General features: G+C 36.8%; 1 protein-coding gene across 5 annotated transcripts in view; it reads left to right on the top strand.

Annotated features, from left to right (window-relative positions):
• The window catches only part of RABEP1 (rabaptin, RAB GTPase binding effector protein 1), a 93,840-nt gene that overhangs the window by 35,383 nt on the left and 31,281 nt on the right, over positions 1-27,176 (top strand). For all 5 annotated transcript variants that reach the window (XM_069603198.1, XM_069603199.1, XM_069603194.1 and 2 more), the window contains 6 exons: positions 9,286-9,489; positions 11,243-11,403; positions 14,774-14,893; positions 21,571-21,706; positions 24,090-24,268; positions 26,537-26,668. In XM_069603198.1, the coding sequence (XP_069459299.1) occupies positions 9,375-9,489; positions 11,243-11,403; positions 14,774-14,893; positions 21,571-21,706; positions 24,090-24,268; positions 26,537-26,668 (843 nt within the window). In that variant the 5' untranslated portion in view covers positions 9,286-9,374. The remainder of the gene's footprint in view (positions 1-9,285; positions 9,490-11,242; positions 11,404-14,773; positions 14,894-21,570; positions 21,707-24,089; positions 24,269-26,536; positions 26,669-27,176) is intronic.

The following is a 27,176-nucleotide window of genomic DNA, read 5'->3' as shown; positions in this document are numbered from 1 at the left end:
ATGTCTCTACTTTTTAATATGCTGTCTAGATTGGTCGTAACTTTTCTCCCAAGGAGCAAGCTCTTTTAATTTCATGGCTGCAGTCACCATCTGCAGTGATTTGGAGCCCCCCAAAATAAAGTCTGTCCCTGTTTCCACTGTTCCCCATTTATTTGACATGAGGTGATGGAACCAGATGTCATGATCTTAGTTTTCTGAATGTTGAGCTTTAAGCCAACTTTTTCACTCTCCTCGTTCACTTTTATCAAGAGGCTCTTTAGTTCTTTGCTTTCTGCCGTAAGTGTGGATCATAAGGAGCACTTAAAATATTATGTATATCTCAAAGGAATACTTTACATATTTTAAATGTCAAGCTACTTATCATGTTTTCTTATCTAATGCAGTTAGAAAGATTTTAAACAATGTAAATTTTTAAAAAAAGTTTGGAAACTAAGAATGCATTCCTATTGTTCATGAGTTAAAGAGGAAATCGTAATGAAGACTGTAAACTACTTAGAATACAATGAAGATACTTGTGGGATGCAGCTAAAACAGTACTTTGCAAGTAAGCTTATAACTTTAAAAACATTTATTAAAATTAGTTTATTAAAAGATGTGAAGATGTAAGAAAGTGAAACTAAGTGATCTAAATGTTCAACTTCAAAAGCTAGAAAAAGAGTGAACTCAAAATACAAGAAATAAAACAATAGAAATGGAAAGTGAAGTTGAGTTAAGCTCAATAAAATCAAAAGCACATGTTTTGGATGTACTTTTTTTGAAATTTAAATTTATTTATTTTAATTGGAGGCTAATTACTTTATAATATTGTACTGATTTTGCCATACATCAACATGAATCCACCACGGGTGTACGTATGTTCCCAATCCTGAATCCCCCTCCCACCACCCTCTCCATACCATCCCTCTGGGTCATCCCAGTGCACCAGCCCCAAGCATCCTGTATCCTGCATCAAACCTAGACTGGCAATTCATTTCTTATATGATATTATACATGTTTCAATGCCATTCTCCTGGATGTACTTTGAAAAGATAAGAGTGTTCATGCTGCTGCTGCTGCTAAGTCGCTTTAGTCGTGTCCGACTCTGTGCGACCCCATAGACGCAGCCCACCAGGCTCCCCCGTCCCTGGGATTCTCCAGGCAAGAACACTGGAGTGGGTTGCCATTTCCTTCTCCAGTGCATGAAAGTGAAAAGTGAAAGGGAAGTTGCTCAGTCGTGTCCGACTCTTAGTGACCCCATGGACTGCAGCCTACCAGGCTCTTCCGTCCATGGGATTTTCCAGGCAAGAGTACTGGAGTGGGGTGCCATTGCCTTCTCCAAAGAGTGTTCATAGTAGCACTATATTTTTAAAAATTAAAAAAAATTAAGTATAATTGATTTACAGGGTTGTGTTTTTGGTATACAACAAAGTGATTCAGTTATACATGTATATTCTTTTTCATGATCTTTCCCATTTTGGTTCATTACAGGATATTGAATATAATTCCCAGTGTTATACAGTAAGACCTTGTTGTTTATTTTATGTATAGTGTTTTGTATCTGCTAATCCGAAACTCCTAATTTATCCCTTCCCCACCACCTGTCCCTTTTAGTAACTATACATTTGTTTTGTATGTCTGAGTCTGTTGTGTAAATAAGTTTGTTTCATATATTAGATTCCACATATAAGGGCCAATCCATCAGGAAGACAAAATAGTTACATACACATCTACCTACAGAATCCCACAATACAGGAAACAAGCTGACAGAAATGAAAGGAGAAAAATACAGTTTTACAGTAAGATTATAATTTTTTAGTACTCCACTTTCATCAATGAGTAGGATAAGGAGATCAAGGAAATAGAGGATTGAGTATAAAAGGATTGATACAGTGTTTGCTCTCTGATCACAATGGAATGAAATTTGAGAAACTCACAAATATGTGGAAATTTGGTGATATATTCCTGAGTTATCAATAACTGAAAGAAGAAATCATGAAGAAAATTAGAATATACTTCGAGATAAGTGGAATTGTAGACATGCCATGCCAATCCTTATGAAATGCAGCTGTATCAGTCCTTAGACATATGTAACTATAAATGCTTGTATTAAAGATTAAATATTTCAAATCTGTAATTTACTCTTTCACTTTATAACACTGGAAGAACTGTTAATGAAGCCTAAGGCAAGTAGAAAGAAGGAATTAATAAGGATTAGAGTGAAAATCAGTGAAATACAGAATAGAAAATCAGTGAAACTTTTACTGCTTTCTTTGGAAAGACCAACAACTTGATAAATCTTTAGCTAGATTGACCAGTAGATGAATACCAGGTCCATTACTACTGACCTTACAGAAATTTAAAAAAGTATAAGGCAATACTGTGAATGAGGAAGGAGGCAAATTCCTAGAAAGATACAAGCACCAAAACTGACTGAAGAAGTGGAAAATCGAAATTGGACACATAGCAAATAAAGAGGGTGAATTTGTAATTAAAAAACTGCCCCTGGCCCCGCCAAAATGAAAAGCCAAGGCTCAGATGGCTTAAGTAGTGAAGTTTACCATATGTTCAAAGAATTAACACTGATTCTTCTCTAACTGTCCTAAAAGTAGACAGAAAGGGAACTTCCCCTCCTGATCCATTGCTTCCAATTCAGGAGGCCTGGGCTTGATCCCTGATGAGGGAACTAGATCCTGCACACCACAACCAAAAGATACTGCTTGCTGCAGCTAAGACCTGGTGCAGCCTATACACACATCCCCCCCACCCCCCCCCACACACACCACCACCACCCCCCCACCTCTGCGACCCCATGGACTGCAGCACGCCAGGCTTCCCTGTCTATCACCAACTCCCGGAGCTTGCTCAAACTCATGTCCATCAAGTCAGTGATGCCATCCAACTATCTCATCCTCTGCTATCCCTTTCTCCTCCTGCCTTCAATCTTTCCCAACATCAGGGTCTTTCCCAATGAGTCAGTTCTTCGCATCAGGTGGCCAAAGTATTGGAGCTTCAGCTTCATTCATTCCGTTGAGCATTCAGGGTTGATTTCCTCTAGGATTGATGGGTTTGATCTCCTTGCAGTCCAATGGACTCTCAAGAATTTTCCCCAACACCACAGTTCAAAAGCATCAATTCTTCAGCATTCAACTTTCTTTATAGTCCAACTCCCAGATCCATACATGACTACTGGAAAAACCATAGCTTTGACTAGACAAACCTTTGTCAGCAAAGTAATGTTTTTGCTTTTTAATATGCTGTCTAGGTCTGTCATAGCTTTCCTTTCAAGAAGCAAGCATCTTTTAATTTCGTGGCTGTAGCCACCATATGCAGTGACTTTGCTGCTGCTGCTAAGTCACTTCAGTTGTGTCCGACTCTGTACGACCCCATAGACGGCAGCCCACCAAGCTCCGCCGTCCCTGGGATTCTCCCGGCAAGAATGCTGGAGTGGGTTGCCATTTCCTTCTACAGGGGATCTTCCCAACCCAGGGATTGAACCCAGGTCTCCTGCATTGCAGGTGATTTCTTTTCCATCTGAGCCACAGGAATGTTAAATGGTCTAGTAACTGTAAAATAGACTTTGTTTCTCAAATGGTTAAACAGAATAGTTACCATTTGACCCAACAATTCCACTCCTAGGTTTGTACAAGAGAAGGGAAAACATGTCCATACATAAACTTCTATGTGAATTTCTGTAGCAGCATTATTCATAGTAGTCAAAAAGTCAGAAGCAACCTAGATATCCACCAACTAATATGTGAATTAACAAATAGTTTTTGTTTTCCTCCATAAAAAAATGAAGTACTTATATTACAACATAGATGAACTTTAAAAAAAATTATGCTAAGTGACAAGCTAATCACAAGTATGTATGGTTCCATTTATATGAAATGTTCAGAATAGGTGATAGGGATAGAAAGAAAGTGAAAAGAAACTAAAGAGCCTCTGGATGAAAGTGAAAGAGGAGAGTGAAAAAGCTGGCTTAAAACTCAAAATTCAAAAAACGAAGATCATGGCATCCAGTCCCATCAATTCATGGCAAATAGGTGGGGAAACAATGGAAACAGTGACAAACTTTATTTTCTTGGGCTCCAAAATCACTCCAAAATCACATGGTGACTACAGCCATGAAATTAAAAGACGCTTGCTCCTTGGAAGGAAAGCTATGACCAACCTAGACAGCATATTAAAAAGCAGAGACATGATGTTACCAGCAAAGGTCCATCTAGTCAAAGCTCTGGTTTTTCCAGTAGTCATGTATGGATGTGAAAGTTGGACTATAAAGAAAGCTGAGTGCTGAAGAATTGATGCTTTTGAACTGTGATGTCAGAGAAGACTCTTGAGAGTCCCTTGGACTGCAAGGAGATCCAGCCAATCCATCCTAAAGGAGATCAATCCTGAATATTTTTGGAAGGACTGAAGCTGAAGCTCCAATACTTTGGCCACCTGATGGGAAGAGTTGACTCACTGGAAAAGACCCTCATGCGGGGCATTATTGAAGGCAGGAGGAGAAGGGGACAACAGAGGATGAGATGGTTAGATGGCATCACTGACTTGATGGACATGAGTTTGAGCAAGCTCCGGGAGTTGGTGATAGGCAGGGAAGCCTGGTGTGCTGCAGTCCATGGGGTTGCAAAGAGTTGGACATGACTGAGCAATTGAACTGAGGGATAGAAAGTAGATTAGTGGTTGCCTAGAACTGCAGAGTTAGAGGGGAGAAGTGATAAAGAGTACTGGATTTCTTTATGGGGTGATTAAAATGTCCCAAAGTTGATTGTGGTTATGGTCACAGAAGTCTATGCATATATTAAAGCAATGAGCGATCACTGCACACCTGTTAAAATGTCTCAAATATAAAACACTGACAACACCCAAAGCTACTGAGGTAGAGCCACAGGAACTTTCATTCATTGCTGATGGGAATGCAGAGTGGTACAGCCACTTCAGAAGGCAGTTTGGCAGTTTCTTATAAAACTAAACATACTAGCATATGATTCAGCTGTTTTGCTCCTTGGTATTTACCTGAATGAATTGAAAATGTACGTCCATGGAAAACCTGCACAGAGATGTTTATAGCAACTTTATTCATAATTGCCCAAACGTGGAAGCTACCAAGATGTCCTTCAGTAGATGAGCTGATACACTGTGATACAGTGGAATATTATTCAGTGTGAAAAGGAAACGAGCAATCAAGTTATGAAAATTCATAGAGGAATTGAATGTTTATTAGCAAGTGGAAGAAGCCAACCTGAAATGACAATGAGTGTGAGTTTCTGGAAAAGGCAAAACTATGGAGACAGTAAAAAAAAATAAAGCTAAGTGGTTGCCAGAGGTTAGGAGGATAGGAGAAATGACTAAGCAATACAGAGAGGATTTTTAGGGCAGCGAAAGCTTTCTGTATGATAAAGAGTGGTGGTTACATACCATCATACAGTATCCTAATGTAAACTGTGGACTTCAGCTGGGAAGGATGTGCCATTATAACTTCAGAGATTGTGATAAATGTACTGCTGTGGTGGGGGATATTAACAGTACAGGAAGTTGTACCTGAGGGGGCAAGACATTTATGGGAACTCAGTACTTTTCTGCTCAGTTTTGCTATGAGCCCAACATTGCTCTTAAAAGTAAAGTTTATTAAAAAAAAATATCTGGTACTTACCTCAAAATAGTAAGTTGTAGAATGCAAACTGGTGGTTGGGACAAGATTGCCCAACCACCTGTATGGTGGCTGTATGTGACTGGGTCTGAATGATTGGTACATGAGGCTTTAATGATCATTTTAATATCTGGGAAGGCAGGTCCGTCCCTCCACTTTATTCAAAACTGTGATGGGCTTTTAAAATTATTTACTGTGGGAAATGTTAGGCATATGTAAGAGTAGGCTAAATGTTATGAATAATGCTGTATTAAACAGTTCATTATTGGTATGAGAATAGACAAATAGGCCATATTTATAGAACAGAGGCTTCATAATCAGACCCTCATATATGTGGAAATTTGATATATGACATAGCATTATAAAATTGGGGAGACTGGGGCAAGGGTTTAGAACAAAGGGAAGATCTGTATAGAAAAAGTAGATTCCTGGCTCACACCTGAATGCCCACGAACTGTAATAGCTGGTCTATTCATACTGTGATATTGCAATTAATGAATGAGGTAGTTGCATGTATTAGCAATCTCAAAAACTGAGAGATGTGAGGTAATTGTAGTAGAATACTGTGTTACAAGAGCATTAAGGTTTAAAAACCTGCAACATAAAGGTGTAGAATACGCATGGTAATAATAGCTCCGAATTCCTGATCATTGTTACCTCTGAATAGTGTATTTGTAAGGTTTCATTTCTTAAGGTTAAAAAGAAATTGAAGCAGATGGAGCAATAATATAAAAAATTATTAAGCTAAGTAATAGGTATCTATTATAGAATTATTTATACTTGTTTCCATGAAATATTTTTATAAAGTATTAGTATCATCAAATGAAGTGTCTTGTTCAGGTCCTAATCCAAACAAGTTTTCGAAAAGACATTTTTGTGGCAGTTGGAGAAATTTCACTAAGATTGAGTATAAGATTATATCAAGTAGTTGTTAGGTGTGACAGTGACACTGTTTATATAAGAAAGTACCCATGTTTTCAGAGATGCATGTGTAGTGTGTTAGATGATGTAATACAGTTTCTGAGACTTACTTTTAAAAAAAGATAGTTGAAATAAATGGCAAAATCTTGGTAATTGGTGATAGGTATGTGGAAGATTGGTGTAATACAATACTCTTTTGAGTTTGTTTGAAAATCTTCATAATTATATATGCAAAAGAAATTGTTCTTTATTAATAACTTGTGCTGTTGGCTACCATATTTGAAATGCTTTGTTACAAAAAATTTTTTAAGTTCTGTTTGTTTCCTGGTTTAAATGTACACATACATATCTATTTACTGTATATATTATATATAATAAATAACCTATGTCTTATCTAAGTATTTACAAAGTAGGTCAGGGATGACATTTGATCTGCTCTTCCTCCAGGATTTCTACACTGCTTTTAACTATGAGGAAACAGGCCAAAATTTGTATTTAGGTTTAATATTTACTTGAAGTTTTTCTGTTCATAGTGATAACATGGTAGTGAATAGCCCTGTGTAATTTTCGGTAAGTCAGAAGTAGCGGGGATAATTAGCATGAGGAGGTGTTAAGTATATCAACTGGAGCCTTGACAGAATTGTATTAATTTCTCAGGAATTAATAAGCTATTCCAGAAATAATGCTTTTTATTTCACATTTTATGAAATAGCACTTAGTATAGAGTGTTGATACACACACCCACATACACACACCTTCAGTGGTTTCACGTGTTTATGTCTACTCAAGTTTCTGGGTCATTCCCAGTCACACACCTCCCACTGTTTCTTAGATATCCAACTTGCCTTCAAGATACTTTAGATAGTTACTTTCTGCAGCCAATGTTCTTATATCTGCCTTTGGCTAATGTTTCAAAATATTTTAATAGTGGTGACAAAGTGATGTGAAACTGATGTTGAGAGAGTACAGATTTCTTAAATGACTTCACTTAAAATTAGTATGACTAGTTTTTTTTTTTCTGTTACTTGAACTACCAAATTGTTAGTCAATTCTTATGGTTGTTTGATAATGTTGAATATCTTTACAACATTTAAAAGTTCTATAATTGATTTATCTATTTGATTTTTTCAAGTACTTAGACGTTTATGCAGACAAGTGTTTCCGTTATTCTGGCTTGAGGGCCGTGTGATTCCCTTAAAGTTACACAGCAGGTTAGTGGTAGTCTTAGATCTTAAATTATTTTTCCACTGGTTGAGGTAGTTATTCTGCTCTGTAAAGGCAATTGATGATTTTGCAAAGATGAAAAGGTCTTCTGCATAAATATTTTTTTTAATAACATTTAGATGGCAAAATACATTAAAAAAAAGTTGAGACAACAGCAGACTGGGAAAAGTTTTGTAAGATAAAATAGGAGTAATATCCAGTATATGTAAAATATCCCAAATTAGAAGAAAAATTCATCAGAAATCACAGGTAAAATATATCACCAAAGAGGAAATATGTCACTAATAAATACATGAAAAGATGTTCAATATCTCTGTTAATAGGGAACTACAGATGAAAACGCACCATTTTCTATCCATGATACAGACAAGGACTTTAAAAAAATGAAAAAGTGGTTTGGTGTAAGAAAACAGAACACCCACGTATACTGTTGTTCATCTTTATTTGAAGTCAATTTGGGCAAACAGTTGTGCTGCTGCTGCTGCTAAGTCACTTCAGTCGTGTCCGACTCTGTGCGACCCCATCCCTGGGATTCTCCAGGCAAGAACACTGGAGTGGGTTGCCATTTCCCTCTCCAATGCATGAAAATGAAAAGTGAAAGGGAAGTTGCTCAGTCGTGTCCGACTCTTAGTGACTCCATGGACTGCAGCCTACCAGGCTCCTCCACCCATGGGATTTTCCAGGCAAGAGTACTGGAGTGGGTTGCCGTTATCATCTCCGAACAATGGTGCTATTTAGGCTTAAATCGTGTAGTAGGCACATCAGATCAACTTTATATTTAAGATGTAGTAAGTGAAAGTCACTCAGTCGTGTCTGACTCTTTACGACTCCACGAACTATATACAGTCCGTGGAATTATCCAGGCCAGAATACTGGAGTAGGTAGCCATTCCATTTGCCAGGGAATCTTCCCAGCCCAAGTGTTGAACCCAGGTCTTCATTGCAGTTGGTTTCTTTACCAGCTGAGCCACAAGGGAATTGTAGTAAAGGGGTGCTGAAAAGTTTATCCCAACTTTAAAAAAGCTTTAACCTAGTAACTGCCGTGTACTCCGGCTTTCATTTCTCTTTTTCACCTCATTTTCCTTCCTGAGGAAGTCCTCAGCCATTTCTTGAATTGTGTTTCAATAAATTGTTTTACCATTAAAACAACTTTCTGAGGTGGTTATTTTTATTCCAGTTTTGTAGATGTGGAAATTGAGGCCAGAGTTTAAATAAGTTTATTTAGCCAGTATGTGGAAGAGCCTCAGTTTAGATCTAAAAGTATGGCTTTAATCACTCTTTGGTTACATAGTTAATAATTAATTGATTTGTGAAACCCAGCATACTTTATATCTTACCTTAAGTATTAAAATGATTTCATTTCCTAAGTCAGCATTTAAAAATGTAATGCTTAATTTCTTCATTGGAATGTTAACATTATAAACTTAATGCTTTATTTCTTTGTTGACATGTCAGCCTGATAAAAGTGAACTTTTCATTAATGGAAAGTCTTTTACTTTTTTGCCCCAGAGGATCTGAAGAGGCAAAATGCGGTTTTACAAGCTGCACAAGATGATTTGGGACATCTTCGGACACAGTTGTGGGAAGCCCAAGCAGAGATGGAAAACATCAAGGCCATTGCCACGGTGTCTGAGAATACCAAGCAAGAAGCTATAGATGAAGTGAAGAGACAGTGGAGAGAAGAAGTTGCTTCACTTCAGGCTGTTATGAAAGGTAAAGACAAAGACAATTTTATTTTATGATTTTCTAAGATAACTGATTCTGATGACTGAGAACATTTGCAGAAGGTCTTAAAATATATCCTGAATTTCATTTGTGGCTTTATGTATTACTGTCTCTAAGATGTACTGTCGTATGCAAAATAAAAGGGAAGCCAGTGAAATCATAAACGAATATATCATCTGTATCTTTAACAAATTTAATGATGGAGAATTATGATGAGAGTGTTACAAATGAAAACTATAGTTCATTATAAGATTTAAAGCAGGGCTTCAAAACAGATTCTCTATGGAGACAGGCCAGTAATGTCAATGAAAGAAGCTGTATGGGCACAGGAAGCGTGCTGAACTGGAAACCTCCCATGGAAAGAGTAAAGTTACTATTTATAGTTCCATCACGTCCAGTGTTGCCATATTTTTACATTTTAAAGAAAAATTTGGATTTTTATGTGAAATTTTCACTCAGCCTGTGAGGTAGAGTGGCCTATGAGTTAGAATAGGCTTTATGAGCTTCTTGCTGGTGACTGTAGATCTAAAGGAAGAGTAGTGGTTTAATCTCTATCAGCTGTTAGTGCCACCTGGGAAGTCCCATACTTAATTACTTCTTGCTTTTCTGAAAAAATAATGAAATAAGCTGCCTCCTGAATCTTTGGGTTCCTGGAACTAGTTAATAATATAAATGTGAAATAGTGGTTACTTTTTTCCCTGTCTTTGCAGTTATGTGTCATTGTTGCCTTAGTACTCTCTATAAGAAGGCAAGTAAGACTAGCACTGTTTCTGAGTGTTTGGCTGTCATCTAGGGATTGCTCTGAACCTCACGTTACAACCCACTATAGCAGTTTGCCCAAATAAGAGTTCATTTTCTCACAGGAGAAGTTCGTAGGTAGGTAATCTAGGGCTGGGTACAATGGTTCCTGATGTCAGTTCTTCTCTTTCTTCATCCTTAGCATGTAGTTTTCAACTTCATTTTACTTTGAGGCTGAAAAAAATAACTGCTCCTCTAGTCTACCTCAGTAAAGCAAAAATTTTCTGGAAATCTTCAGCATATTTCCCCCTTGTCCCCACCACCCCCCACCCCCAGTTTATAGAGGTTTCTGGTTACACATAACTACCAAGACATCTAGAAATTCTAGATTTTAAATTGGGCCATTGATTTCTGGAACAAATTTGGGGTTTTATTAGTAAGAAAGAAAAAAGAGTGGAAATTAATGGACAACCAGCAGTGTTTATCATGTTTTAGGATTGTATTGAAGATAGTCATTTTATAAAGACTATAGAATTTGTGTCTCACTTTAGAATCTTGGGTTATAGTAAAACATTATGTCCCTTTTCTTACACTTTCATATATGTAGTTGTATTGGGGCAACATGTTATGTTTGTCTTGGGAGTCACAGAGTTTTATCTAAGAACGTAGATTTTAGAATTGGTCTTAGGTTTGAATTCTAGCTCTGTTTCTTTCTAGTTGTGAGACATTGGCCAGAGTATTTAACCTTTCCTAAGCTTTTTCTCATCTATAAATTAATATGTTGCACAGGTTTATTCTGAAATTAGAGATGATTTAAAGTCCTTAGGAAAACTTCTATGTGTAGTAAGAACTGGAAATGTTAGTTTAGTGTTTTTAGTGAATTAAAAGATTTCCAGAAACTAGGTTTGCTTACGTTCTTTATATAACTACTTTTAAAATTTTAGTGTGCCAGCTCGTTTTTTCCAAAATGCTCAGACATGAAATATTTGGTGATGTTTTGTAGAAACAGTTCGTGACTATGAGCACCAGTTCCACCTTAGGCTGGAGCAGGAGCGAACACAGTGGGCACAGTATCGAGAATCTGCAGAGAGGGAAATAGCTGATTTAAGGAGAAGGCTGTCTGAAGGTCAAGAGGAGGAAAATTTAGAAAATGAAATGAAAAAGGTATGGAGGAATGTATTCATCTGTAGAAATATTTGAATCCAAATATGTTTGTGGTAATGCTTTAACTAACATTGTTACGGTAATAGAAGTTTTACTGTTTTGTTCTCTGTTAGGGAAATTGTTTGAGCACAGACCTAGAGTACTAAGTAATTGATGACCTTCCCCCACATTTATGTATGGGTAACTCTCTCACCTTGCTTCCATCTCATGCGGCCTGTCCTGACCACCCCATTTGACATTGCAGCCTGCCCATCTCCCTCCCCCACCTACCACAACTTGCTCGGATCTTATTCTGATTTTTCTTTTTCTATTGCACCCGCTGCTACTGCTCCTGCTGCTAAGTTGCTTCAGTCGTGTGTGAACCCATAGACGGCAGCCCACCAGGCTCTCCCATCCCTGGGATTCTCCAGGCAAGAGCACTGGAGTGGGTTGCCATTTCCTTCTCCAGTGCATGAAAGTGGAAAGTGAAAGTGAAGTCGCTCAGTCGTGTCCGACTCTTAGCGACCCCATGGACTGCAGCCTACCAGGCTCCTTTGTCCATGGGATTTTCCAGGCAAGAGTACTGGAGTGGATTGCCATTGCCTTCTCCATCTATTGCACTTATTTCCTTATAATGTACACAGAGTTCTCCTATTTGGTATGTTTACTGTCTGCTGCCTTTTCCTCCTCACTAGGATGTGAGCTTCATGAGGGTAGGAGTCTTTGTTTATTGTGTATCCTAAATGCTTAGGATAGTGTCTCGCTCATAGGTGCTTAGTAAATATTGCTTGAATGAGTGTTGTTGCTTGGTCTCAACTGAAGCTTAAGAACAGGTGTTAAGTTTTCCTTCTTTCTGAATATTCTGTGGTTCCAGTGTGATGTATGTACTGCATATTATGCTTGAACATTTTTACTGTAGATGCCTGAAAATAGAGCAACTAAATTAGAAGATGGAATATTTTATCATTGAGAAAATTTAAAAAGCTTTTTGGCCAGTTTGATTATGTAAACTTTTATTTTTTAATTAGAAAAAATTTTTATTGGTGTATAGTTGATTTACAATGTTGTATTAGTTTCCGGTGTACAGTAGAGTGAATCAGTTATGCATATTCAGATACCCACTTTTTAAATTTAAGATTATTTTCCCATGTAGGCCATTATAGAAACCTTTGCTTTCTTAATTTATATACATATGTGTATTTGAACTCACATATAAGATAGTAATTAGAATTTGATTTTTTATTTTCAGTTGAATTAGCCATAATCTTCATTCATACAAGGACTACTTTTATGTATTTAGAAGTTTATTTAATTTTTTTTATAATGTAAAAATCATATGAGAACCCAACACCCAGAACAAAAGCCTGAACCTTGAGGAATAGTTATTTGCATTTTCTTATTTCAGGAGAAGATTGTAATTCAGCTTCTTCATGAGGATCTAACAGTGTCTCATGATCACTAGTCAGTCAGTCATCTACCATAGTTAGCCACAGTAGACAGTCTTCAATTCTCTCAAGTCTTTTGAGATGAATTCATAGTTAATGCTATGATTAGATATTTTATTCTGAGCCACAGTACCATTCACAGGATAGTTTTCTTCTTCATTCTTCTAATATATCAATAAGAGACATCCCTGGTGGCTCAGTGGTAAACAGTCTGCCTGCCAATGCAAGACATGTGGATTCGATCCCTGGGTCAAAAAAATCCCCTGGAGAAGGAAATGGCAACCCACTCCAGTATTCTTGCCTGGGAAATCCCATGGACAGAGGAGCCTAGTGGGCTACAGTCCATGGGGTCATGAAAGAGTCAGACATGACTTAGCAACTAAACAAATAACAACAGTATATGCATAATCATGATTTCCACAGTCCACGTTTTATCCTTTTTAAAATTTTTTTATTTTTTAGAACAGTTTTTGATTTATAAAAAAATTGAAAATACTAGAGTTCCCATATCCTTCACTCCTAGTTTCTCTTGTTAACATCTTAATATTAGTATGGTACATTTGTCACAGTTAATAAATCTATATTGATTATTTTTAACTAAAGTCCTTTCTTTCTATTCAGATTTCAATAGTTTTTACCCAAGTCCTTTTTTCTGTTTCAAAATCACATCCAGGATACCACATTACATTCAGTCATGACTCTTAGGTTTTTCTTGGCTGTGATAGTGTCTTAGATTTGTTTCTAATTACCTTTCTGTCATTTAAAAAAGTCATCTTTGAATGTTTCTTTTTTTGATATGTGTCACTTGGAATTGTGAGGTCATCTTTGCATTAATAAATGACTCAATCTGTATTAAATTCTTTGTTGCTTTTCTCCTTTTTTTCCCCTGGTGATTTTTATCAGACCACCTCTGTAAACATCCCAAATTAGCCTTGACTGAAGATATTTTAAGCTCACATATCTTTTCCTAACAGGACTTAGTTCAAAATAAAATAAATGATGAAACGACTTTGCAAGCACTGGGAAACAAAGTATGTCACTCTTTTTTGAGAGATATCAATTGTTTTTTTAATCTTCATTCACATTTCTGCATAGGTAATATTTTCCCCTTCACAAGTACTTTAGGATAAGCTTGGGTTGGTTTAAATTCAGTAAATAAGATTAATTTTCATTTTCACTAGAAGGGAAAAAGCAAACTTTTTGAGTCAATATATTGTCTCATTTTTGTTTCTGTATAAATATGTGTGTGTTTAAAATGAAAATTAAGTTTCTTACCAATTTATTAGTTTATGGATGTTTGCTTTTAATCTGTGTTTTTGAGAATGAAAGATGGTTAAACACCATGGCTTTAGGAGTTGTTATTTGAGTTTGTTTCATTTAGATGTCAAAAGTAAAATGATAAATATTCGGTTTAAAAATTTAGGTTGTAGCCCTTTTATAGAAACATAATTTTCTAATATTTTAGGAAATAAATGTTCTATTTTTATGTTAGAAAATTAGTCCTGTCTGTATTTGTAAGAGCTTATGGTTTTTTAATTTCCTAACCAGAATTACAAAAATTATTTATTATATGCATTTATATATATATTTTTTCATCTCAGTTACTCAGCTAGTTAAAAAGTCACATTTGTGGTTGCTCTCATTTTCTGAGACGACCACATTCTGTCTGTGGAATGTATAATCTATCTAAATAAACCTGCTTTCACTTTCCAAAATAAACAAAAAATTCAAGTTTGTCGTAGTGAATCCATTTTCCTACTTATTCCTGAATTCTAAATGAAATATTTGATAAAGCTGTGATTATGACTTAACATTCAAAGTAATGCAGCATTGAAGAGTTAAGACATAGTTCAGTTTTGTGAGTGCTCATACAGTGTCTGCTAGACCTATTATTCCTTACAAAAGTGATAAATTGGTAAGTTGTGACATTTAATTCTTTTTAACAGGCCCAAGAGGATGCTGAAAAACTTCGGTCTGTTGTGATGCCTATGGAGAAAGAAATTGCAGCTTTGAAAGATAAACTGACAGAGGCTGAAGACAAGATTAAAGAGCTGGAGGCCTCAAAGGTTGTGAAAAGTTGTAATCCATTTGCTTGGAACCAAAGTTCTACCCGTATGCTTTGAGCAAAATTAGAATACCGAGGGAGTAAAAACTGTAATTTAGACTATGCATTGTCAGAATCTTGCTTTCTTCAAAATGCAAGAAAATGCTTGGAGATGATTTTGCCTTTATGGGTATTTGAAATAATGACAATAGTGTTGCTTGTGCTGCTTCATTATGTAGTCAGTGTTTATTTTCCTATCAAAATGAGTATCACTAGCTTTGAAGGAAAATAAGTTGTTCAAAGGTGACTTTGTTTCCTGACATCAGCCCCAGAATCAATCTTTTAGAAATTACGTAGCTGTAGTGCAGCTGGATTTGTTGGCTATAAAGACCCAATAGAAAAAAAATAAGATTTGCTGATATGCAAATCCAAATCTCTGACCACAGGTTATTAATTATTTACAATAAAATGTAGTGAAGGTAAAATGTCTGAAAATGAAAAAAATTAACTCATGGGAAAAGGAATTGTCAAGCATTTTAATAATTAATTTAAAAAGTAGGAAAGAAAAAATTTAGAGGTAGTAATCAAAAGCACTATATAGGAGTATAGAAAAAAATGTAGAAGTGTAGAAATGGGTGTGTATCAGTAATTCTAGTAAATGTAAGCTGATAATTATCTACTAAAAGAGACTGGATTTTAAATTTATAATATAAATTTATGTTGCTTGTAAGAGACATACCTAAAATAAAACTACAAGGTAGTACTGAAAAAGATATTTAAAGCTATGCCTCGTAAATTCTAATCAAAAGAAAGTTGATGCAGCATTTATGAAGCAGGATGAAAGGAAAAAGGAATTAATAAAGAGGGACGCTTTCTAATTTATAATCTATCAGTAAGATACAACAGTCATACACTTGATTGCATTTACATAGCTTTGAAATATGTGAACTAAAAAGTGACAATTAAAAGGAGAATTATTCACAATCATAGTAAATGATTTAAATTGTCCTTTAGCAAATGACAGTGCAAGCAGAAAAAAAAATATTAGTAGGGATACAGGAGTTTTGAGCAACTTGGTTAGTAATTTAGATGTGATAGATACAGAATCTTGTCCTTAGAGAGAGACTATTTTATACAGTAGTAGAGCACAGTAGTTAAGAGGATAGTGCATGGAATAAAGTATTGTTATTTTTGGGTACATTATACTTTTCAATGTCACAAGGAAAGAGTCATTTTATTTTGAAGATGTGTTATGCAAATCCAAATCTCTGACCATGGATTATTAATTATTTACAATGAAATATAGTTAAGGTAAATGTCTAGAAATGAAAATAACTCATATGGGAAAAGGAATTGTAAAATATTTAGGGTGATTTGATATTTTACTTAAGAATCTAAAAAAAAAGAACAGTAGTACAAACAGTATGAATGGAAGGAAGTAATGCAGATAAGAGCAGAAATTAGTGAAATAGAAAAGCAAAAGGAAAATTGAGAATGTAAATATAATGGGAAAAAAATGGAAAAACAAATAAGAAAATGGAAAAACTTGTCAACCTGATAAGACTAATCAGGACAAAAAGACAAAAAGACGTAAACCATTAGAAATGAAGCAGGGAAATAACTACAAATCAGTCGAGACTTAAAAGTAATAAATACTCTAAGCAGTGTCACAGCAATAAATTTGAAATGAAATAAGATTGATGAGAAATTTTCTAATGAGAAATAATTAGCCAATATTTTCTCAAGGTATAATAGATGGAAAAGGTCAGTTTTCATTCCAATCCCAAAGAAAGGCAGTGCCAAAGAATGCACAATTGCACTCATCTCACATGCTAGTAAAGTAATGCTCAAAATTCTCGAAGCCAGGCTTCAGCAATACGTGAACTGTGAAATTCCAGATGTTCAAGCTGGTTTTAGAAAAGGCAGAGGAACCAGAGATCAAATTGCTAACATCCTTTGGATTATCGAAAAAGTAAGAGAGTTCCAGGAAAACATCTATTTCTGCTTTATTGACTATGCCAAAGCCTTTGACTGTGTGGATCACAATAAACTGTGGAAAATTCTGGAAGAGATGGGAATACCAGACCACCTGACCTGCCTCTTGAGAAACCTATATGCAGGTCAAGAAGCAACAGTTAGACCTGGACATGAAACAACAGACTGGTTCCAAATAGGAGTACGTCAGGGCTGTATATTGACACCCTGCTTATTTAACTTCTATGCAGAGTACATCATGAGAAATGCTGGGCTGGAAGAAGCACAAGCTGGAATCAAGATTGCTGGGAGAAATATCAATAACCTCAGATATGCAGATGACACCACCCTTATGGCAGAAAGTGAAGAAAAACTAAAGAGCCTCTTGATGAAAGTGAAAGAGGAGAGTGAAAAAGTTGGCTTAAAGCTCAACATTCAGAAAACGAAGATCATGGCATCCGGTCCCATCACTTCATGGGAAATAGATAGGGAAACAGTGGAAACAGTGTCAGACTTTATTTTTGGGGGCTCCAAAATCACTGCAGATGGTGACTGCAGCCATGAAATTAAAAGACGCTTACTCCTTGGAAGGAAAGTTATGACCAACCTAGATAGCATATTCAAAAGTAGACTTTGCCAACAAAGGTCCATCTAGTCAAGGCTATGGTTTTTCCTGTGGTCATGTATGGATGTGAGAGTTGGACTGTGAAGAAAGCTGAGCACTGAAGAATTTATGCTTTTGAACTGTGGTGTTGGAGAAGACTCTTGAGAGTCCCTTGGACTGCAAGGAGATCCAACCAGTCCATTCTGAAGGAGATCAACCCTGGGTGTTCTTTGGAAGGAATGATGCTAAAGCTGAAACTCCAGTACTTTGGCCACCTCATGAGAAGAGTTGACTCATTGGAAAAGACTGATGCTGGGAGGGATTGGGGTCAGGAGGAGAAGGGGATGACAGAGGATGAGATGGCTGGATGGCATCACGGACTTGATGGACATGAGTTTGAGTGAACTCTGGGAGTTGGTGATGGACAGGGCGGCCTGGCGTGCTGCGGTTCATGGGGTTGCAAAGAGTTGGACACTACTGAGCAACTGAACTGAACTGATGTAGTTAATACCTATTAAAGTGAATTTATAGTCGGAATCTCCTTTTCTCCTGTTTCCTTTCCTCCAAAAGACATTAGACTCAATTTTGCAGGCAAGTTTTTTCAAACCTCTCAGAAAAAGAATCCTTATATTTTATCAACTGTGTTAGAGAATAGAAAAAGAGGGAAAGCTCTCAACTCATTTTATGAGACGTCATTAGAAACAAACTCACTAAAAAGTATTAACAAAAAATTGTAGATCTATCTCCTTTAAGAAGACAGAAACAAAATTTTTCAGCAGAGTAACTGAAAAAAAAAAAGCAAAAAAGACATCATGATCAAAAAGGGATCATCCTGGGGCTTCCCTGGTAGTCTGGTGGTTAAAATTGTGTTCCTAATGCTGGGGGCACATGTTTGATCCCTGGTCAGGGAACTAAGATTCCACATGCCACCTGGTGCAGCATGTGGCCAGAAAAAAAAACCAGGGGAGATCTTTCCAGTAATTTAGGATGATATATCACCAGAAAATCTATTATTCTTATGTACCACATAAAGAGATTATAGGAGAAACGTAATATATTCGTCTTAGATTTAGAAAGGCATTTGATAAATTTAAACACCCTGTAGCGACTTCACTTTCACTTTTCACTTTCATGCATTGGAGAAGGAAATGGCAACCCACTCCAGTGTTGTTGCCTGAAGAATCCCAGGGACGAGGGAGCCTGGTGGGCTGCCGTCTATGGGGTTGCACAGAATCGGACATGACTGAAGTGACTTAGCAGCAGCAGCAGCAATAAATAAAGGGCTATTTATAAAACCTTCAGCAAACCTCAAACATCATGGTGAATGTTTAGCAACCTTACTGTTAATGACAGGAGCAATATGAGGAAAGTCGTGCTCAGTGATTTTGTTCAGACTGCTTATGTGGCCCTATATGACGCAGTAAAGAAATGAGGCTTCAGTTCAGTTCAGTTGGTCAGTCGTGTCTGACTCTTTGTGACCCCATGAATCGCAGCACGCCAGGCCTCCCTGTCCATCACCAACTCCCGGAGTTCACTCAGACCCACGTCCATCGAGTCCGTGTCCAGCCATCTCATCCTCCGTCGTCCCCTTCTCCTCCTGACCCCAATCCCTCCCAGCATCAGAGTCTTTTCCAATGAGTCAACTCTTCACATCAGGTGGCCAAAGTACTGGAGCTTCAGCTTTAGCATCATTCCTTCCAAAGAAATCCCAGGGTTGGTCTCCTTCAGAATGGACTGGTTGGATCTCCTTGCAGTCCAAGGGACTCTCAAGAGTCTTCTCCAACACCACAGTTCAAAAGCATCAATTTTTCGGCACTCAGCCTTCTTCACAGTCCAACTCTCACATCCATACATGACCACAGGAAAAACCATAGCCTTGACTAGACGGACCTTTGTTGGCAAAGTAATGTCTCTGCTTTAGAATATACTATCTAGGTTGGTCATAACTTTCCTTCCAAGGAGTAAGCGTCTTTTAATTTCATGGCTGCAGTCACCATCTGCAGTGATTTTGGAGCCCCAAAAAATAAAGTCTGACACTGTTTCCACTGTTTCCCTATCTATTTCCCATGAAGTGATGGGACCAGATGCCATGATCTTCGTTTTCTGAATGTTGAGCTTTAAGCCAACTTTTTCACTCTCCTCTTTCACTTTCATCAAGAGGCTCTTTAGTTTTTCTTCACTTTCTGCCATAAGGGTGGTGTCATCTGCATATCTGAGGTTATTGATATTTCTCCCGGCAATCTTGATTCCAGCTTGTGCTTCTTCCAGCCCAGCATTTCTCATGATGTACTCTGCATAGAAGTTAAATAAGCAAGGTGACAATATACAGCCGTGACATACTCCTTTTCCTATTTGGAAGCAGTCTGTTGTTCCACGTCCAGTTCTAACTGTTGCTTCCTGACTTGCATACAGATTTCTCAAGAGGCAGGTCAGGTGGTCTGGTATTCCCATCTCTTTCAGAATTTTCCACAGTTTATTGTGATCCACACAGTCAAAGGCTTTGGCATAGTCAATTAAGCAGAAGTAGATGTTTTTCTGGAACTCTCTTGCTTTTTCCATGATCCAGCAGATGTTGGCAATTTGATCTCTGGTGCCTCATGAAATGAGGCATAGCAACTGGAACGAAAGCAGTGAAACTGATTTTTTTAAAAATGGAAAAGCAGTAACATGTTGGACATACTGAATTTCCTTTACCCTCAACTGAATTACCACCTCTCCAGGTGATAGGGAAAGTGCCTGATGAGAAATCAGCTCTTTGTCATGCTTGGTTAGTGCGTTTCTGATTGGCTGACAGCCTTCAGCAAAGCATCAGATGGCACCTTAAATAATCATTTTAGTCCGTGACTAGGAGTGAAGATTACTGAATAATCATTTTTAGTCCGTGGCTAGGTCTAGGAGTGAAGATTACTGAAAACAGATCAGCCAGCTATTTCAAGTTGGAGAAATGGGAAGATAAAAGGCATAAATATGACCTTGAAAGTGAAATGAGTCATAACCATTTGAAAAAGGTGAAAGTTACATATCCAAAATTTAGGATGGACAATTTGTAAGGAAGGGAAGAGCAAGTGATTCTTACATGGGGCAAAATTACAATTTATTTTGGTTATTGATATTGTTCCAGATATTAGACTGTATTGTTAATACTTGAATATTATAGTTAATTATTTAATAGAAATAAGACACTTAAAAAAAGATGTGATTTTTAAAAGTACTCTGCACTTGCCTTCAGGTGTCTGTTTATTATGGTATGAGTTTGTTTTTTCCATCATGACTTCCCCGTTTTTCTTTTCATGAATTTATGCCTATGAAAATGTCTCCTTTTTGTAAATTTAAGGCATCTGGAATTACCTCACCAGAAATTAAAGAAAAGCAAATATACAAGAGTATGACACCATTTTTACATTTAGGAAATATACTGATTAAAAACAACAAAAATAAAAAACAAAACCACAGTAACTTGGGTTCACTGAGTATGTGATAAAATGAGCACATGTGTGTATTGCCCAGGGAGCAGAGATTGGAACCACCTTTTTAAAAGCTAGGTACAAAGATGTTATGTGTAATCTCAATTGCATATTGACTTTGGTGATGATTATGGATAATGCTTACTATTAATTATTGTCAATTATGTTATATTCCTGGGCTTCCCTGGTAGCTCAGTTGGTGAAGAATCCTCATGCAATGCAGGAGACCCTGGTTTGATTCCTGGGTCAGGAAGATCTGTTGGAGAAAGGATAGGCTACCCACTCCAATATTCTTGGGCTTCCCTGGTGGCTCAACTGGTAAAGAATCCTCCTTGCAATGTGGGATATACCTGGGTTCGATCCCTGGGTTGGGAAGATCCCCTGGAGAAGGGAATAGCTACCCACTCCAGTGTTCTGGCCTGGAGAACTCCATGGACTGTATAGTCCATGGGGTCGCAAACAGTCAGACACGACTGAGCTGGGAAAATATATTTTCCTAGTTTTCTATAGTAAGTATGTGTTTGTTTTGTAAACTTGGTGGTACATTTAAATATATGTAAATATAAATGTAATTTTCTTTCAAGACACCTCCAGAACATTATGCCTCAGGTAGAAACTGTTGGAAGTTTTAGTTTAATAGAATTGCATCTTTTTCAGGTGAAAGAGCTGAATCATTATCTGGAAGCTGAGAAATCTTGTAGGACTGATCTAGAGATGTATGTAGCTGTTTTGAATACTCAGAAATCCGTTTTACAGGAAGATGCTGAGAAACTTCGGAAAGAATTGCATGAAGGTAAATATGTATACATATATATATAATACACACTTTATATATTTTTAATCTCAGCCTCTAAGAGAACTGTGTAAGTAAAATTTGGTATTGATTAATAACAATAACAAATTCCAAAATGCCTGTCCAACATGTTAGTGATTCAGTTTAAGCTTTGTAGTTGGTTTGAAAAGGTATTTGGATTTTTGGTGGCTTCTTGTTTCTCCAGGACCCCAGTAAGAACTCACAGGTCCTAAGCTCTGGGCAGACAGGGAATAGGAAATTTCTACTTAAACTGCTTTGCCCCAGACCGATTTTGATGGAGACAAATTAGCTAAAGTGAAAATGGGACCAAAAGGGCAGGTGGTGTATTCTGGTGTTCTTAACTAACACCCCTGTTTATAAGAGATAATTTTTATTTTGCTAACCTCGTAGCAGAGTGATGCAGAAATTGACTCTGATTTTTCAGGATAGGAGAAATAGGCTTGTCCTTTCCCATTAAAATATACATTTGTCTTTAATTCTTCTAATGAATCTTATATACCTGAGATTCTTAAACTTGTTGTGTCACAGACTCCTTTGGCAGTCTTGTGAAGCCCTCTCAGAGTAATGTTTTTAATACATAAAATATATAGAATTATAAAAGAAATTAATTACGTTATAAAACAGGAAAATATAAATAACTGCAAACTTATGCTATAGTAATAAATGTACTATTTTATCAGTACATTAAATAACGAGGTCCAGTACCAGGTCCAATAACTACTGTAACTTTGAAGTGTGATGAACATAAATAATGAGATATCTGCAACAACTGTACTAAGATACAGAAGTATCTGTGACTTTTGTTGGTGACCAATTTGTGGGTATTATTACACTTACTGTGGTTTGTTGCCTATATTTTATAATTGAAGGAAATGCTAAATTTCAGTTAGAGGTTAGTGAAAATAAAGATCTAAATTTTTATCTAAATGTAAATGGAATTCTTAAAATCTTATACTTGTTGCAGCTTATACTAGTAACATGTTTTAATGTGAAAATTTAGGACTGTGGGCATGGAAAATATAGTTCTTTCATAAAAAAATTCATGGAAATTGGGTTTTTTATCCCAAAATAGTAGGGATACTGAAATTAAATAAACTTACAGAATTATTTTATAAACTGTTATTAAATTAATCCAAAATTTGAGTCTTTGGCTTTCAGAAAATGCTTTTCAAAAGTGCTGCTGCAGTCAAAAAGACACTCAAACTCTGAAAGAGTGTCCAAAAGAAATAGGAATTTCTGTTTACCCTATATGTCCCAACCCCTTCCAGCAATAGTGCAAGACTACCAAACCTTCCTAATATGCCTGGGAAAGTGTCTGAGAAGTTTCACTAAAAGGAGTAAAGGGATAGAGTAATTTCTACTGAAACAGTCATACCAAAAAACAGTATTTACATGAAAAGAAGATAGTTAAAAATTAAGCAGCAATTTTGTGTCTTCTGTATCTGGCTTTTCCGAAGGGTTTTAAATTTTACCTTCTAGGGAGTTAAGTTTTGCAGCAGTGTGGAGGGTGGGATAGAGAGGTCCAGACAAGTGGCAGGAAGAGTAATGGAGGGACCCCTGTTTTAGTCGTCTGTGTCCTAAGTCTAAGGCAGAAGGCAGAAGATGTCTGTCATATTGAACAGGAGGTAGGCTTATTATAGGCCTCTGTCACAGTTGAATGTGAGAAGTCAGAAGTGTGAGTCATCTTTCAGATTTCTGGCTTGGATGACTGGGTGGATGGGCTGATAGGTGATACCATCTACTCCTTTTTCTGAAGATGGCTGAGCTGATGAACGTTGATAACAGAAGCATTTACAAAGATTCTTTGACTTATCCTGAGAGGTCAAACTAAATGGGCTCAAGAAGGATTCCTGGATAACAAGTTTATTCAGAATGTATTAAATTAGAAGTGGTGACTGTGCATTTGGCTGTAAGAGCAATATTTCCCAAAATGTATTGCCTAGAACATTTGTTATGTGAGTGGCATTGTGGAAAGGACTTTTTGGTAAATAAATTTGGGAGGTATTGTATTATGTATCACCTTATAAGAGAACATAGATATACTTAAGACCTTGAGTTTGAAGTCCTTCAATAAAGAAATTTTCATTAAAAAAAAATTTTTTTTAACCCAAAGTTTCTGAAACTTACTGAGCACAGAAATCTTTTCACATGTTCCTCTTCCTAGGAACACACTCTGAGAGACTCTACTTAGAGGGGTGGTGTGGGGACAGCTGCCTTGATCTACGGCAGTTTGCCCTGGGTTCTTGTCAGAGACAAAATCCCAGACTGGATGACATTGGCCAGACCTGGCTTGGTAGGCCTATGTTAAAGAAATTGCCTACCATTAAAATTCAGTGTTTTTGACTGGGGGATTCCTAAACAGTTTGCCATCTCTTGGAGCAAGAGCGACAACAACACAACCAGTTGAAACACACGTGGCAGAAGGCCAATGACCAGTTCCTGGAGTCTCAGCGTTTGCTGATGAGGGACATGCAGCGAATGGAAATTGTGCTAACTTCTGAACAGCTGCGACAAGTTGAAGAACTGAAGAAGAAAGATCAGGTGAATAGTGGTTTTGTAGGACTTGTTTGCTTTGTCAGTAAATCAGCCCACCCCAACGTGATTGTATATTATTTCGTGTGTATTACATATTGACTTAAGCCTGAAACAAGGTTGATGTATTCCATTTCAGAAAACATTATAGCTGTATTTGAGGGATTTTGTTTTTCAACTTTAGAAATGGCCTTGTCTGGGTGGGTGGGAAGGAATGATTTAGAAATGACCCTCTTCAGTCTGCAGGTGCAGTAGTGCATATTTCTGAGAAAATCTTTCTCTACAGTTCTGTCTGCTTTTCAGACAGAAGTCTGAGAAGTTTAAAGCCTCAACTTGAGGATTTAGGTTCTAAAGTACAGATCTAATTGTGTTAATCCAGGCCATGTCTTCTACTCCAGTATTCTTGCCTGGAAAATCCCATGGACAGAGGAGACTGGTAGGCTACGGTCCATGGGGTCGCGAAGAGTCGGACACGACTGAGCAACTTCACTTTCTCTTTTCACTTTCATGCATTGGAGAAGGAAATGGCAACCCACTCCAGTGTTGTTGCCTGGAGAATCCCAGGGATGGAGGAGCCTGGTGGGCTGTGGTCTGTGGGGTCACACAGAGTCGAACACAACTGACGTGACTTAGCAGCAGCAGCAGCAGGCCATGTCTTTCTTGACATTGCTCTAAAAGTCTTATTAGAAGGTAATGGGTGAGGGTAGAGAGGCTGAGTGGTGTGAAAAGACAGGTGTCTAGAGTTCTACATACCCAGCATCCTGTTTAGTTATCTTAAAAAATTATTTAAATTACATGAGTAATACATAAATACATTCTCATGTTAAGGTACTTTGTTTTAAATACAAAGTGAGAAAATAAAGTGATAAAATTAAACTCTCCCTTGATATCTCACACACCTCCCTTCCCAGAAATAGCCACTTTTTTAATCAGGAATAATCCATTTGGAAGGTAGTATATAAGACCATTTCTTTGTGTTTATAAGTGTATGGTTAGGTTTGTTTGTTCCCCATACAGCTGGAATCATGGTATAAGTTTTTATTCTGTAGCTTATTTTTCTCATAAGTGTCATCTTGGATATATTTTTCAGAGATCTGTCTTATTCTTGTTAACTGGTAGCATGGTGTACTGTAATTGATTTAATCCTTCTCTTTGTAGTGGGCATCTAGATGGTTTCTTTCCTTTTGGTCATTTCAAATAGTTTTACAGCTAATATACTATGTTGTATATATATTGTGAATACAAATACTTCCTTAGGATAGTGTCCTTAGGAAAATAGTTTCTTAGGATAGCTATTTAGAAGTTTTCTAGGTATTGTAACAAATATTTTAAGTTACCTTGTATAGTTTAGGTTAGATTTTGTTTTTCAGAAGTTTCTTTTTAAATTTCTTTTCTATCTCTTGTCTGACTCATTCACCTTGTATGTAGACACAGTCAGCTTGAGGATTTAGATTCTAAAGTACAGATCTAATCATGCTCTTTCTGCTTCCCATTAGAATAGTCTAAACTCCAGAACTGGTCATTTAAGGCCGTGTGCCAGCATTGTGCCAAGGCTTTATATGTAAACTTTATCTCATGTGGTTTTCAAAACAGATACACGCAAGAAAACTTTCCACATGAGACAGGGACTAATGGCATATCTGAGGGTTGAACAGTCTCTGGTTCTACAGTCTAAGCACTTCATCATCCCTTTCTCCATGTATCTTGCTACTCGTATGCCTGCTCTTCCATGCCTCTGCCTCTTTTATGTACTTTTTCCCCTGGAACCCTTGCTTGTCTCAAAATTGGCAGACTCATCTTACCAATTCTTCCAGGTCCAGCTGAAGTGTTACTCTCTTTGGGCCCCCCTATCTGGCTGCCTTAGGTGAAATCTTTATTTTGTTCTTCTGTAGAACCTTGCACATACTTGAATAGTAGTCTAATTGTGTGTTTGTCCCTCACCACTGGTGTATTTGGGTGGGGGTCATTGAGGGTATTTTTCATCTTTGTTTAGTGAATTATTGTTATCAACTTCAATAATTCGTTTGTATTTCATATTAATTTGTACATGTTCCAAATGGATGTGTAATGCCATAACTTTTTCCTGTTTGTTTCCATAATAACCTGAGGGAACATTCTGTGTTAATTTTCCTTCTTGGATCACTTGAAGAAGAGGAGGTGATTTGCTTTCTTTTGTTTGGCTTTTCACAGTGTACTTCTATATTTGTTTTGAGTGGTTAAAGAACCATTCAGTATACATTACCTGAGTAATATATATTTTTTCTTCCTAACTTTCAGGAGGAAGATGAACAGCAAAGACTTAGTAAGAGAAAGGATCACAAAAAAACAGATGTTGAGGAGGAAGTAAAAATACCAGTAGTGTGTGCTTTAACTCATGAAGAATCTTCAGCTCAGTTATCAAATGAGGAGGTACAGTGACCCTATAATTAAAATCATTATATACACAGTATTTCCATTTTTAGCTTCTCATACATCAGTCAGTTACATTGTTCATTTGGGAAGTGTGTATACTAATAGGTGAAAATTAGATAAACTAACTTTTATATTCAATTACTTTTACAGTATTATGCGTGTGTGTGTGTGTGTGTGTGTGTGTGTTAGTATTATAGGTAGTTCTGTTTGAAACGTGCAGATTCTCTCATCGTCTGTGAAACAGATTTTTTTTCTAGTGGTTCCAAAATTAAAATATTAGAAGAAAATTTAAGTAATATCTGTAAAATCTTTTCTGATATGAATAAATATTTCTGATATGTTGAGCTTTTGTTTAAAGGAAAAGAAATTATCTAAAGTATTGAAACAATTCTTTGTGGCATGTATTTGAGTGTTAACAAGTATTAGGTATTAAGCCCTGAGAACAGTGGGTGGGTTTGGAAGACTGTGATGGGGTAGGGTAGGACATTTCTGGTATTGGGAATAG

This window comes from Ovis canadensis, chromosome 11 (genome assembly GCF_042477335.2).
Source record: "Ovis canadensis isolate MfBH-ARS-UI-01 breed Bighorn chromosome 11, ARS-UI_OviCan_v2, whole genome shotgun sequence".
Lineage (NCBI taxonomy): Eukaryota > Metazoa > Chordata > Mammalia > Artiodactyla > Bovidae > Ovis > Ovis canadensis.
This window is presented reverse-complemented; position numbering and strand designations above follow the sequence as displayed.